The 15,210-nt window shown below is 42.1% G+C and overlaps 2 protein-coding genes across 2 annotated transcripts in view; both read right to left on the bottom strand.

Annotated features, from left to right (window-relative positions):
• Positions 1–701: 701 nt before the first annotated feature.
• Positions 702–2,380, bottom strand: LOC137868052 (dexamethasone-induced Ras-related protein 1-like). Its single transcript, XM_068704563.1, has 2 exons — positions 2,007–2,380; positions 702–1,792 (listed from the first exon to the last, which is right to left on the bottom strand). The coding sequence occupies exons 1-2, from the start codon at positions 2,275–2,277 to the stop codon at positions 1,263–1,265; spliced, it is 801 nt and encodes a 266-aa protein (XP_068560664.1). The 5' UTR covers positions 2,278–2,380; the 3' UTR covers positions 702–1,262.
• A 5,114-nt stretch (positions 2,381–7,494) lies between these two features.
• Positions 7,495–15,210, bottom strand: part of pemt (phosphatidylethanolamine N-methyltransferase) — a 63,106-nt gene continuing 55,390 nt past the window's right edge. Inside the window, exons 6-7 of the mRNA XM_068704564.1 lie at positions 10,770–10,844; positions 7,495–8,772 (exon numbers count right to left, since the gene is read on the bottom strand). Of these exons, the coding sequence (XP_068560665.1) occupies positions 8,718–8,772; positions 10,770–10,844 (130 nt within the window). The 3' untranslated portion in view covers positions 7,495–8,717. The remainder of the gene's footprint in view (positions 8,773–10,769; positions 10,845–15,210) is intronic.

A 15,210-nucleotide genomic window follows, 5' to 3' on the forward strand; every position in this document is an offset into this window, starting at 1 on the left:
ACATGTGGATGGCCGTTCTACACTTCCATCATAATGTTCTAAGCCTATTTACACTCTCACAATTTGCTTTAATTAAAGAATGAAATTATATTTATGATTTATGACAAGAACATCTTTACACACGGTGCTTAGGTGCACTTCAAATTAATCTTTGTGTTCCCAGCTTTCAGATGATGTACAACACTCATATGTGGCATCTACTGTTGACCAGCTGTCCCCCACTATGCCCTGTCCCCCCCTGATAAAGACAAACATGGGTGTAAGGGTTAAAGAGGCATAATCTGCCAATCATGCTACACCTCAACACATATGTTGTCATATTCTTTTAAACATGTGTGCATATGACTATTTACACATATTCAGAATGTATAGTTACTTTTTGTGCTCAAGGACACTTCTCTCATCTTTTTGATGGACAGGTCCACTTCATTCATGTGAATTCATAAAAGCGGGTTGTTCTACAGATCACTGAGACTATTATCATGGTTTCATATTATGATTCCAAACAACCATGAAGGGCCTGCTTTCTCAGAACAATTGAGCTGGTTTCTCTGTGCCTTATTTTCTGTATTTGATGAGCGTCACGGCAGCAGTGTCTACGTGTGTGTTCACTGCATGTGGTTGGTGGTTTGTGTGAGAGAAGGTCGACAGTAGAACATGAAGTCAAGAGAGAAGAAATGAGAAACAATGGAAAAAATATGTTTTAGTTCAAATTTTTATTATAAATAAAGATTTCTTGACATGAACAATAAATATACATTCACAATAAAAAAACACTTTAGATTGCAACGAAACATTCAAGTGTATTAGCCAGTGTACAATAGATGATGAGATGTAAACAACGTTTTTCCCCCCAAACATTGCACCTCCGGAGCATAGAGTCTCTTTTCTCTCCCCTCTAGCATCTGTGAAAGGCATGAAGTCAACTAAACACATTTTACGCATCGATGTGCGGGTCTCACAAGGCATGAAGCCACTCCACGCGCTGGGCTCCGATTGACGGAATAAGCAAACATTCTCAAATGTCTTTTATTTTTGGCAGTTCAAGAGGATTCGCGTTTCCAGTCAAGTGTCCTCGAAGACGGTGCTGCGCCAGAGGGCGCGGCGCGCAGTCACGGAGGCGGCAGCCTCGGCCCCGGCGTCTCCACACCTCCCGTGTCAGTTTGAGCGCAGCCGGCCGCACAGGTCGCCTCTCAAGCTGGCGCACCGGGCTCCCTGTTACTTCCAAAGATTTGAACTGAGTTTGTGCCCCGCCGCTCTGCTTAGCTGATCACACATCTCTCTTTCTCTTTGCCCTGGCCGCCTCCTATGGCCTTCTCCTTGATGTACATGAGGTCGCTGTGCACGCTGGGTCTCCGTGCGCACGGAGTGACCATACCGAACGCTTCCCCAATGTCCTTCATCTTCTTGTTTTTCAGAGACTTTCTGTGCAGCATGTCGCAGTACTGCACGGAGACCTTGCGGTGCAGGTCGGGGCTCATCTCGTGAGGCAGCTTGGCCAAGGTAAACAGAGTCTGAAACATCTTATCCACGTTCTCGTTGCGCTTGGCGGAGATCTCATAGTACGCGCACTGCTCATCCCCGGCCACCAGCTGATCGATCTCCTCCTGCTGCACCTCCCGGTAAAACTCTCGGTCGCACTTGTTGCCGCAGATGACCAGAGGCACGTCGATGTTCTCTTTGCTCTTGTTTTTAAGGCACGACTTGGTCTCGAAGATCTGCCGCTTGAGCCGCTGCACCTCCTGGAAGGAGTCCCGGTTGTCCAGACTGAAGACAAGGATGAACACGTCACCTGGAGGGGGGAAGAGAAGGAAGATTTGGTTAACTTGGCCTGCTTTAGATACATGCAAAGTGTTCTAAACGCAACATGTGTGTTTTTTAACCATACGGTAAAACATTTGCACTGCATCCGTGCGCTCAAGGCGCACAGTGCACTTTTGCATTTCTTTCTGATTCTCTACAACTATTCTTGCAAAAAACATGAAGCAACAAATGTGGATAAGTACCTGTCAGTATGGATAGTCTCCTCATGGCGGGGAAAGGGTGGTTCCCCGATGTATCCAGTATGTCCAGCTGGTAGACGTCTCCCTTGATGCTGTACAGTTTCCTGTGAAAGTCCTCGATGGTCGGCGTGTACTGCTCGTCGAACCTCCCGTTCAGGAATCGGGACACGATGGCCGTCTTCCCAACTTTGGTGGATCCCAAAATCACCATCCTGTAGCAGTTCTTTGCTGGGATGTCGTAATCGCTCTCGGAGGGTGACATCTTCTTAATCATGATTATATCTTAGAGCGAGGAACTCTTTCTCTCTGGGCTGTGTGCGTAAAAGACGGATGAGCAGCTTTTATTGGTCAGCGGAGATGCTCTCGGTCACTCTGCTGTGGTGTTTCTGTGTGCTATCCGGACTGGAGCCGCGTATTTATGCACGCGGCGGAGCGCTCCTCCTCCTCCTTCCCCAACGTCACCGCTCATTGAGCAGGAACTCGGGGCCTGATTGAGCGCTGGGAAAAGCGGACCAATCCCTCGCTGGTGCGTCAGTTTGTGCATTTCTTAGGAAGAAAAAACGGGAGCGCTGGGAAAGCAGTGAGCAGCAGACCATCCAAAAACACATTGGGTAGCATTAAGGCGATGGGACAGGACATGTGGTGCCGTGTGTGAAAGCAAAGTTCTAACTTCCACCGAGCTTGGCCAAGTCAATAATTAACGCATCTTCCGGTGTTTAACCCGGTTTGGCACGTTGTTGAAAATCAGGTTGAACTCTTGCACATTTTCCTCAGAATACAAAACCTCGGCAGCGGATGTGAGTTCTTCCAGAACGAGTAAATATGTTGCTAGACAGTCAGTTTTTTTAAAGTGTGGTTATTATATGTATGTATGTATATATATATATATATATATATATATATATATATATATATATATATATATATATATATATATATATATATAGAGAGAGAGAGAGAGAGAGAGAGAGATAGATATAGATATTTATTATTTTTAACAAGCAGCATTAAACACTGTTTTCAGTTATATCCTTGCACAACAATGCAGTGAGTACATCTTTGCACTTCGAGATGAGGCTCCAGTTGTGTATCCACCACTGTTGCATACAAAGTCCCATTAATACACGAATTTATTCACATCCTCAGTTACTGCTGCAGCGAACGTGTCGCCAGGCAGAAGGAGAAGAGGCTGCTGCAGCGTTCACTGGAGCGACTGGAGGCTTGAGATGCTGCAGTTGCCAAAGTGACCCGAAGGGGGCGCTCTGGGTACAATTGCAGATGAGGACGGCACGACTTACCTGTGGAAAAAGACTCGTATAGTAGAGTAGCTTTGTGTGTACGGGGTCAGAATATAAGCAGTTTCCATCTCTTTGTTTAGTGGACTGCCTTCAAGAGATGCTGTTATTTAAAATTACAGCTGGCAAATGTCATAAATCATTTATCTGTGATGATTGAATTAAATTGAAAATAAAATGAAGATGTGTGTACTGTATGGAGGTGGTTCAGTTGCGCTTCATAAAACTGAATGAAGTTTGTGTAAAGTAATCCTTGACTTGCAGTTAGAGCAGTCCATATTATTATGGTATGGATTCAAATGTAGCAGATATGATAGCCAAACAACAAAGATATTTAAACCCATGTATAATGTAACTTAAAAATAGTAACAACAGACTAGTTTTACAGTTATACAGTTGGACAACAATTAGTGGGATGGAGGCTCTACAGGATGATTTTTTTCCTTAGCAATTATGTATTTCCCAAATAATGTACAGTTTTTTTGGCAGCATTTTATTATCAATGGCTTGAAAAATAGTGCATACGGCTGCTGTAAATGGGGAAAAAGAATCTCACCAGGGGAGAATGCCCCGAATGTTCACAACATTTGGCTCCGCCCCTAGACAGACAGCAGCATTCTGGAGTAGCAGTGGAAGTGTGGTTGAAGAGGCAGGCGTTAAAAGCTAAATGTGACAAAGTGCAATAAAAACTGACTCAGTGAATGAATGATGATGCAAACATCACTCAGGCAGACAAAAAATAAGACCTTTGTGGAGCGATGAGGGGACAGTAACCTTCCTCATATTAATACATGGGATTACTATAAATGCAATATTTGCATCATGTTTACTACGTCACTGATGTTGTTTTGTTGTTTGAGGATTGACTGGCGCTTTTTAAATTATGTCATATTGTTGCTCCCTTTTCTTCTGCAATAGTTTAATGACTATGACTAGTTAAATATTAGAAAGGGCATTCAAAGTGTATTAATCTGCTATTTCTGTTCATGATAATCTGGAAATGTGTTCAGAATTTGTGTTATTGTAAATTTGGATGGAACCCTGGCTGGCCACACAAGCCGTTATCGCTACCATTATAATGCTTCACACGGGGCAAACTGCACCTAAGTCGCTGGCTAACAATTTGGAACCTCCCTGCGGTGATCCAGCTAACCAATAGATGATAACGGCCTACTGAGCCAATTAGGAGGCAGGGAAGGGTCCTATCGCCTCACATGCTCCTGATGAGAACTGCTAACGGCTATTTAATAGGCTGATAACAATCAAAGCGGGGTTAAGAGACATCTTACAGCCATTAGTTTCATTTGTATGAAAGCCAGGCTCTGAGTCACCATGCAGCCTGGATGAGGGGTACACATATGCGGCATTGGTACCAATCCTTACCTTATGGACCGGATTACAATTGTTTTGACTATTTGTCTCACTATTCAAGCTTTACAATTTTTTTTCTGTCATGTCTTTGATTTGTAAGAAGTAGAGGCCTTCATTAAAAAAATAATAATTCATAACTTAAATTTGTGAACGGTGTCCTTGTGCTAATTACTTAGATTACAAGATACGTACAATTTATGAGAGATCATCATAATAAAACTGGAATCACACAAACAGCAGACCTCTTACAGTGTGACCACAGAACCCTCAACACAGGTACAAACTAAACTGTTTGTGAATCCGGCTTTGAGGAGCCTGTGAGCGCTAAACAAGCCAAGCCGTGCTGCATCCAGAAAAAAAGGCTTTCCCCCTCCGGTTTCCCACCGAAGAAAACTTCCCTAAGTGTGACTGCCCCCTGAGCCTTCACACTCTGGGGTAAACAAAAAGTGTATTGTTGTGTTCGCGTCGGATCAGGTCAACAAACTACAGAGCGTGCGTCACAGAGTCAGTGGACGAGGCTGCTCCCGCTCAGAGCCTCCGTTAACTCCAGACTTCCCCGAGGCGTCCTGCTAAGATTAACAAGATCTCCACACTGAGCCACCGTGTCCCATGACCTGGTCACCTGTGTGGATGCATTGTTCAATGACTCATGGCTCTTTCCAGTATGTGCGTGTCTCGGGGCACCTGTAGAGCAAGAGGAATAATGTGTGTGGGGGAATAGGTTTCCATCAGTGTTTAAACCCCCCCCCCCCCATTACCTTACTGTTGCTGCTCTAGAAACAACAGTTAAGCAGCATTCACACTGCCAAACAGCAACCGCACTGACAACCGTCCTGACAACTGCTCTGCAAGAGCGTTACCCAAACAAAAGCAAAGCGTTGTGAGCCGTGGCTCCAAGTCGTCAACGACAAGCTTCGGTGAGCGTCACAAGGGTTTTCTGGCCGAAGTGCAAGCTAGCTTGGCGACATGTCAATAATTTCACAAGAAAATAGACTACTGGTTCTCTCTCTGTAGTTAGCGCTGTGTTGCACAACTCCAGGTGTTCAGACACCAGCATTATCAGAGGTTCCTCCTACGCTCTTCTTTTCCCTCTTTCTTCTTCCGCCTCCTACTATTTCCACACTAAATGTCTGCACAACTATCTCAAACACTGTGTACTATAACACCATTAGATGCAGCGAAGGTTTTTGACCATCTTGGACACCTTTGGAAGTACGAGCCAAATATCATGGTCATGTATTTGACAAATTGTGACACCATTTCCTTTATACGTCTATTGCCATTGAGTCAGACAACCTAACCTAACATGACCTCACTTTGTACTTTAACTCAACTGAAAAGCATTCCTATTTATACACTTTAGGATTTAATTGTGGGTGACACATCTGCATGCAGCTTTTGAGCGGACAGGGCAGGGCCATACGATTAATCAAGTATTCTATGTTGCTCCTTTAAATGCTATAGACTTAGCGGTCTTATACCACGATTGAGACATTGGTCTCTGATATACGTCGGTCGATAGAAGTGTGTTTCATGCTCTCTGTGCTGCTCTAGTCTCTGACGCAAGTAGCTACTCGCTGTGACTGCAAGAACAGAGGTGTGTTAGACACCACTTTCTGGAATTGCTGCTCTTCAGGCCAAAATTTAACATGATCAGTGCAGATCAGAGACTAAAAGTAGACTTGCAAAGTGCCATTCACATTGAGGCAGTGTTCATTCATTTTCTGCCAAGCAAGTGAGGTATTTTGTAGTTATTATTTCTTACTATACCCTAGGATGAAAACTGATTGCAATATAGTAGAGCGATATTTGTGCTTTTCCACCCCGTTTGAATTTCTTTGTTTATATTCTGCACTCTGGTGAGAATCATTCATAATCCATGTTTTGCAGTGACCTCTTAAAGCCCCCGTCTGTCATGAGGACAGTTGTTGTAAGGTCCACTCTATTTTTCTCTCATTTTATCAAGCTCTTTTCTCTTAAAGTGCAGTCACATAAGCTCTCTTCAACCACATTTCCCCGCACTCAGCCAATGATTAGCAATACAGAAATATTGGGGAGAGTAATCATACGTTGGACTGTGTATAAGAGCGATGACACACCCCTACAATAATGACAAAAATGTACTTGAAAGCTTTCGAGCAGATAAAGATTGCTCCTTATGTCGAGATTGTTTTGACGGCACAGTCAAAGTTGAACAAGAGTGAATACTGCACAAAAACAAGAAACACATTGAATTTGTCTGCTGCACAGGCTACAATTGAAGTGTATGGGAGAAGGAGCAAATATTGACCCGGCGTACAGCCATTGTAACTGTGAGACTGTGCTTAAGCAGAGTGGAACAATACCAAAGACCTGGAATTAAAGGGTGAAAATAGAGAAATAGTAGCAAGTAAGCAGCTACTTGAAGCTATGGTTGGTAATCTTGAGTCACTTCAGTCCTCCCTCAGAAGCTACTCCCCCCCCAAATTATCATAATGAACATTAACAAAAAAAACACGTCTATTGTTCGTACTTACTAAGTGATTTCTGTCTTTTGATTGCGGTCGGGATGTAAAGAGAATTTCATATTTTTTTTAAGAAGATTACCATCCGGGGCTTTAATCACAAACCACTCAAATGTGTTGTGTATCACAGGGGCTGCATCATTAGCACCGAGCGTTGCAATCATGAAGAGAGATCCTACTGTCCGATTATCCCTGACTCAATCAAAGAGAAAAGAATCATGCACGATGCCCCGACACCTGCCTGAAAGAGGTACTGCATCTGCCAAAACGCTGCATTGAGTGCATCAATTAGTCGTCGTGTGACACAAATAGAGACACAAATAGAGACCTCACTCGTTTATTACATAACAAATATCCCACATCAACAGGCAGTGTGTGGTGTTCAGTTCAGAATGGTTTGCATAGGTATACAGTAGGAAGCCGTTATTGGTACAGCTCCTCTGACATTTAAAAGGGTTCGTCTATCACATTGTACAACAGTTACCAAAAACGATGGCAGTGTCGAAGGTTCTCTCGGATTTGTGTTGGTTTGTGTGTAAAATACAAAGTCTTCGTGCCCCACAACTCCTTTTGATTTGGTTGTTCTGCTTTGAAAAACCTCACTCGCACGAGATGCTGTCACTTTACAGACAAACTGCGAAAACCAGTATTTTTAAATAAACATGCTCATCATGTAGGATTTTTATATGACTTATAAAAGAGAATTATTAGGAACGTGTGGCAGTGATAAACTAGTGAAAAAACATTTTTAGGAAATACGCTAGCTGCTTCCCCGGTGTTCTAAGTATTTGCTCATAACTTCCTAATATCTTGTCAAAAATAGCACACAACACATTGCAAATAACACAAGGAATGTTAACAGCACAGGCAGTACACTTGACGAACACAGGTGTAACGTTGAACATCAATTGTGACTTAATTTCATTCAGGTGTGTGCGGCGCAGGGTGCCGGTATTGTGCTTGCAGTCCGGTAACAATACCTGACGTGACTTTGAAAAGTGTGCTCTGTGTATGGATGGATGGGTTTGCTATTTTTTGCTGCAGATCTTCTTCGTGATGTAGACTGTTGGTGGTGGTGGTGGTGGTGGGTGTGTCTTTACTCTACATCCAGCTTTAAAAGGAAGAATTTGACATCTTTGAAAAAAAGCTTATTTACTTTCTTGCGGCTAAGCTAAGCTAATCACCAGCTATAGTTCTAGCTCCGTACGTTCCTCAAAAGTGCTATCAATCTTCTCATGTAATCTTTAACAAGAAATCATTTTAGGCTGTTTTTCAGATTATCAAACTATTTCTTTAACGTGCCATCCTCAGCCCAAGTAGGCCATAACCATGTGGTCCAAAATTACATTAGAAAAATGACTCAATGTAGCATCCACGTTAATTAGAAGAGCATCAAACCAAATCAGAAATGGAACAGTTGAATCCACACTGGAGGTGGATTAATGATCTACGCCGTTGGTGAGTCCGTCTGTCCTCTTGTCCGTCTGACAGGAAGGGAATCCTCAGCCGAACCAGGAGCAGGAAGCGGCGGGGGCGGGATGGGATTATTCATGCTTGCGGCGCTGACTTCTCTCCTCATAGATCAGTTCAGTGAATGGTCTGTAAATACAGCAGAACAAACATATAATGGGGCAATAAATCAGAGACTTGAACACCGTACCACTCTGTGCCAGGATAGCTTGTGTGTGTGATGAACCGTGAGGGAGCCTGGGCGCGTGTGTGTGTGTGTGTGTGTGTGTGTGTGTGTGTGTGTGTGTGTGTGTGTGTGTGTGTATGACAGGAAGATGCCTTGTGTCTCCACATGTTCCTCCACTCTGCACTACGCTCTGACAGTTTTACGCCACTGAAGCCCATAAATCAAACAAACAGCAGTACCAAAGAACAGCAGCTCGGTTCCTTGTGTGTAATTGAGAGAATTTGGAAAATAACTTAAGCCAGGGATTAGAGCTGTTGTCAAGGGGCTCATGTTTCTTTGGTGCTCTATTGACAGTGAGCGGGAGGATGAAGGATGTAGGGGAGAGCCGGTACAAAAGTAACGCAATACAAAAGTACCACAATACAAAAGTACCGCAATACGAAAGTAACGCGATGCAAAATGAGTGCGCCTGATTTTCTCTGAGCCCATATGAGTCCGATACATACTGAAATTAGCCATGTCAGAGTCACCTGTTCATTGAATACTGTTACATTTTCCTTAACAGTTATAGTGATACTGTTGTTGTAAAACATTTGATGAAATTGGAAATTGAATTTGCAATTACATATTAACATAGGACAACGTTCAAACAATTCAAGTTTATACTGTTGTGTTACTTTCGTCCCCACTGACCGGGTCCACAGTTACAATGTGCAACGTCCGGATAGACGCGAGTTGTGACAATATTGCATCTTGACATTACTGTGAACAGTGGCGCTGATCAGAGTAGAGCAGCAGTCAGTACGGGACAAGGGACAAACCCATTTAGCCCAATATAGTGGACGTCCGGGCTAATACAATTGGTAACCCTCGTTAGCAGTAAGTACCCTTGTTAGCGTGCTAACATCCAGTTCCATCAATCTAAGTGATTCTACTAAGATATATTAATTTCACAGCACATTTTCATCATTTTAGACTCAAAAGACCCAATAACCAGGATACTGTGGAATACTGTGCATGTATACATGCAGGTAGTTAGTCACCCTGAATATGGATGTTTGAATGACAACTTTCGGAAACGCCTAATTACGCTTAATTAGCACTTAACCACAAAATAAATAAACTGTAGCCAGCAGTTTCAATCAACAGTAAGACTGCAAACAAGTGAGAGGTGTCATCAATTCTGTGTCTTTTTAAGCAATCAGTGAAAGCCTAAAAGGATTTATTAATAGATGTGAGGAGAATAAAAGTCATTATTTGGTGTCAGCTTTCACCGCTGCGTCTCACTCTGCATCGCAGGGGATTGTGAGATCGAAAAAGCTGACAGCCATTGTCCGAACTCAATAGACATTGATTTCCATTCGCAGTGTGGTTGCTGCATCGCTGCCATTGCCGCTTTCACCTATTTCAGTCACGGCGTGTGGCAATATCCAACCGGTCGCTTCGCTACCCTTGCAGAGTTAAACTAAATGAGAGCATTCAGAGTCTATGCCCGAGGCAGACGATAAATATAGCATCGTATGAATCTTTTCCCAGGCACAGTGTGAGGTAATAATATCTTAATATCTGACACCTGCCTTACCTTCTAGTCACAGGTTTCGGGCTGAATTACACGATCGTGGATCGGCCTCATTTGTGACTGGCTTGTGCATTAGCAGCGTGTTTCTGTGGTACGTGGGTGTGTTCATTACTACATGGCTTCCTCTGTGCGGACCCATGTCCAGAAGTAGGTCGCTCATAACTGTCCTCGAGGTCAGTGGCTAATCTCGTAATCGCCATGGACAAGGAAGCGGAGGAGGAGGAGGAGGAGGACGTTTCGGACCTTAATGTGCCGAGAGTCTAAATGATCTAAATTGACAGACATATGCATCCGCGATCGTGCCTGACAGGTGCAATTTTCCAGTGTCTTCGGTGCATATTGAGGTGCATTCTTATTAACCAAATGCATTTGAAGACTTACCCCTCAAATCGTATCGCCACCTTGTAAACCACGGCTACTATGGCGGTCAGGACGAGACCAACAGGACTGGCACCACTGGAGACAGAAAGGGAGAGAAAAAAGAGGGAGACGGCTGGGTTAGGAACACAATATGAGATGTGAGCCACTTAGTAGTCTCCGACTCATGTGAAGTGCGTAATGATGATGAATACATAGAGAGAGCGACGGACCAAAGACAGCATATCTTGAGATTTATTATAAATTATTATAAATAAATTACAATTTCAAAATATACCATATTCAAGAGTAGAACAAAATAAATATGTTTTGAGTATATGTTTAATGATAAAAAACACACAATTCTTTTCAAATCAGTTTTAAAACTCAGTTTTCCCATGTAGACCATCCTTGTGGACAAAAATAAACACACCCAACACACTGACCTACATTCAGCTGACCAGAATGTGGCACAGTGACACGCATTAATTATGTCAAGAAAGAAAGAACCCATCATATAGGAACACTTTCATTCAGAGCACACAGTATGAGTAATGCAGTGGACATTATTAACAAAAGAAAAATCACTCTCATGTGGTGCAGAGGTGTGAGTAACAAAATGTTACGACCTCTATTATCGCTAATATCTGAAAACACATATTTACACCATGTATGCTCTGGTTCAATTTCTCGTCCGTTTGAAGCTAACCATTGCCAACCTTGACATAAAAGGGAAGAAAGAAAGACCTAATCAACAAAAAAAAAAATCCCACCATCACTGCCTGCTGAGCTTGATTTGCTGATGCGGCTTATGAAACTGTCCACCCTGACCTACATAGGCAGACAGTAATGGAGGCAACAGCATACAGAGGAAAAAAGTACAGCTCCAGTTAGTGCTTTTCTGGACTTTTTACAGCCAGTTACAAAAAATATTTTAAAAGCCATCGCAACAAAGGATGTTCTTCCAACTGTGAATTTCTTGCTATGGTTCCATAAGATCAATAGAATTTAAAGAACAACTTGTACGTTGAAATTCTAAAAAAAGGACGGGTGCATATGTAATGGGAAACGCTGGAGTGTGTGGCACTCAGGAAACTGCACCCTTTCTTTAAATGTCTGCATGCAAACATGAATATATATAAAAAGGTCCACACGCTGTTGCTCTCTTAGGTGGAATTTATTAGCACTTACACAAGTGACGTTTCGAGCTAATGCTTTTTGTCCGACTTCGTAAAATCAAAAAGGACAAATTTGATGACTTTAGACTTGACAAAATCAAAAACGTCTTGCAACTCGATGTGGACATAAACACCAATGACTCGTGTCCTCACTTGGACTTGAGCCTTTTACTTGATGCCAATTCCCTCAATTTCAAAGTATTGAAATTTAAAGTAGGTTATTTAAAAAAAAAAAGTAGGTTATTTAAAAAAAAAAAAAGAAAGTGTTCCAGGAAGCAAATAATTTCCCTTCTTTTCCTGAATAAACTAACTTTAAGGTTGCAGCAAGTCAACACTTAATTCCCCCGGATCCATTTGACCGTGAGGAACTAACACAATGTTTCCGAGCGCTGGTTGGGAAAAAAATGAAATAGGTAAAGACCAAAGAATATTTCGTACACGTACAAAAACTATGCGGTGGTCAGCAAAAAAACTAAACAAATTTCAGTATTCTAAATGTGTGGGATTAAAATTACAGACTGAGACACAAATACCACTACTTTCGGTGAAGAGCACATTGTGCCTTGTTTTGGACTCGAAACTCAAAAGTTTGAGGCTTGGGACTTGTCCGTCTTGATTTGGGACTGGACTCGGGACTTGCCTGTCTTGAATTGGGACTGGAGTGCAAAGACTTGAGACTTACTTGTGACTTGGGCAACCTGTGCACTCATGAGAATTGTAAATTAGCATAATAAATGCCAAAACTATACCATATAAGGCTACGCATCCTGTCCCATATGTGCAGAAGTGTTCATTCATGAACACGGCACCAAAGAATAAAAAGATACATTTACAAGTTTGAGATTTTCGTCCCGCTGCCTCAGATCCATAGAGGAACACCTATTTTTTAACAGCATGGAATTAAGGGACCAGCTGAAGTAATGGAAAAAAAATAACGAGGGCTGTTAATGCCGTGTCACCTTAGGCTCGTACCGTCACTGGAATAAGGAAAAAATGGTTTGATATGAAAATGGCTTGAAGAATACTTGACATAGTATGTGATGTTGCACTGTCAGGCACTGCAGTAAAAACCTTATTTCAAATAACAGCAGTCTAATTTGAATGTTCTTGTACCTAAGAGAAAATTCTAAATACTAGCAAATTTGTGAATTTGGCAAGTTCTCCTGAATCATTTGTACAAGCCACTTAACGAGTCTGTTCACACGAGTGGTTCTTGCATGAGGCCCAATGACTTGGTCACACCTTTGGTTTCATGTTTCTTCAGAAAAGAACATATGCACACACTTAGTGTGCTGTGGCGGTGCCGGTTCAACAGATGTCAGCTGATCGCTAAGAAGCCTGAGAACAAGTTCCCAACCACATAACACAGAAATGTGTACTTGGAGAATCAGAGCTTACAAGTTCATTCCCAATGCAAAGATGTCTCTTGAATAATAAAAAAAGAAAAGCCTCTTAAATAATCAACAAATGCTTCTTCGATAATAAGGAATTGTCTTTTAATAAAGAGGGTTTCAATGCAGGCGTTGGGTTATTGTTAAGCAAGCAACTGTTGCTCAGAACACTCAAAATCAACCTCAATCAGAAAAGTTAAGATGACAAAGAAGTCTCAAAAGGGACCAAACACCAGAATTTCTGGCTCAAAATCTCTACTGAAATGATGTCTGCTCTTATGTCAGGGAAGGACCAGAATGACCTGTGGTTGCCATTCTCCACCTCTTTTAAGCCCTAAAGAAAGGGGCTTCTCGCAACCTGATTGGCCAAGAGGGTAAATCCACAAAGCTGCTCTCAATTCTACATTAGGAGCCCGTCCCCACACCCTGCACAGCAGATGATCTGAATGAGCCTCCATTCAACTCAGGGGAAGCGTGACATTCAGTTCAAAAGAACTGGGAAAAGGGAAATGACAGCAAGAAGCAAATAATGAGGGACCGCTACAGAGTTAACATGCTCATCAGCACTAAACAGAAAGTACAGCTGAGGCTGATGGGAAAGTCATTAGTTTTGTAGGTATTTGCTCATAAAAAAAAAAGTTTTGGACAAATGAAACATGTTGACGTGATGATAGCGTTCTTTTGGAAAGGGCCGGGCAATGTATCAATATTATATTGATATTGTGATATGAGTTTAGATATCAGCTGCTGTTACTATTAGTAGGAATATTTTTTCAAATATGTCTGCTATTAATGACACTACTGCTACTGTATTACAGATCTCATATAATTTCTGTCATATGGATTGACTGTCCTGAAATTCTAATATGTTGTTAATTTGAACAAAAAAATGTTGTTGTGTTGATGTTTGATTTTCTACATATTGCCCAGGTGGGAATGTGGGAATGTACGTATAATGGTAATCCATGCAATAGTTGAGACATTTCCCTCAAAACCATGGTGGCTCTAAAGACAAATCAGGGGTTTACTAAAATCATGCAATTCCCTGTTTGGGAACCATGATCACGCAATGGAACCATGATTATTATGCTGCTAGCATGGCTAAGAAATGAGTTCAGATATCACCAAGCTGGGAGGTAATTCTTTTGACTTCTACGTTAGTTGGCCGACAGCTTTAGTCCTACTTAAAATCACACTGATTTAGGTTAAAATAAAAAAAATGTTTTTCTCTCCCAGGAGGATAACCATAAACCAGGCCAACATAGTGAAGTGATGAAAGGTTTGACACTACCTGCGGTTTCCAAAGATTACCTCTTACGATTTCTTCTGCCTTTGGATCTTTTTGAAGAGCAAAGGAGCAAAGGAGTGGTAAAATAGTATTTACCACTGACCCATATGACAAACTGTCATAATTACTCATGACGAACCCAAAAGTGGTCAGATCGTCAGCTGACTTGCTTGTGCCAAATTGGTTCGTAATTCCCATTTATCAGAGAAACACCGCACTCCCCTGTGCAAGAATTGAATGCCAGTTTTCTCTTTTCTTCTCCTGATTCAATCCACTCTTGACTTCGACAGCTCCAGGAAAAAGAAGTTAGGGTGACACAAATCTTTCTCTACGTTAGCCCTTTGGTTTCCTCTTTATGCTGTGGATAAGGATGACTTTTTAAAGTATTCACTATTACATGACTTGTTATATGATCTAATGATTTACGGAGAGAACAGCTATTGGTTTCGGTGCAAGTTGACAAGCATCTGAATACATGAATGCTAATATTAGAATAGTGATGTTATTTTCCATTCTGTGCAGCCATCTAGTTCACACGTGCCCGAATCTATGCACATGACTATGCACCATGTGTGTTTCCATATGTACCGTCTGTATGATTCAGGCTG

This window comes from Cebidichthys violaceus, unplaced genomic scaffold (genome assembly GCF_023349555.1).
Source record: "Cebidichthys violaceus isolate CVI_PGR_0920_01 unplaced genomic scaffold, fCebVio1.0.p SCAF_95, whole genome shotgun sequence".
In the NCBI taxonomy this organism is placed as follows: domain Eukaryota; kingdom Metazoa; phylum Chordata; class Actinopteri; order Perciformes; family Stichaeidae; genus Cebidichthys; species Cebidichthys violaceus.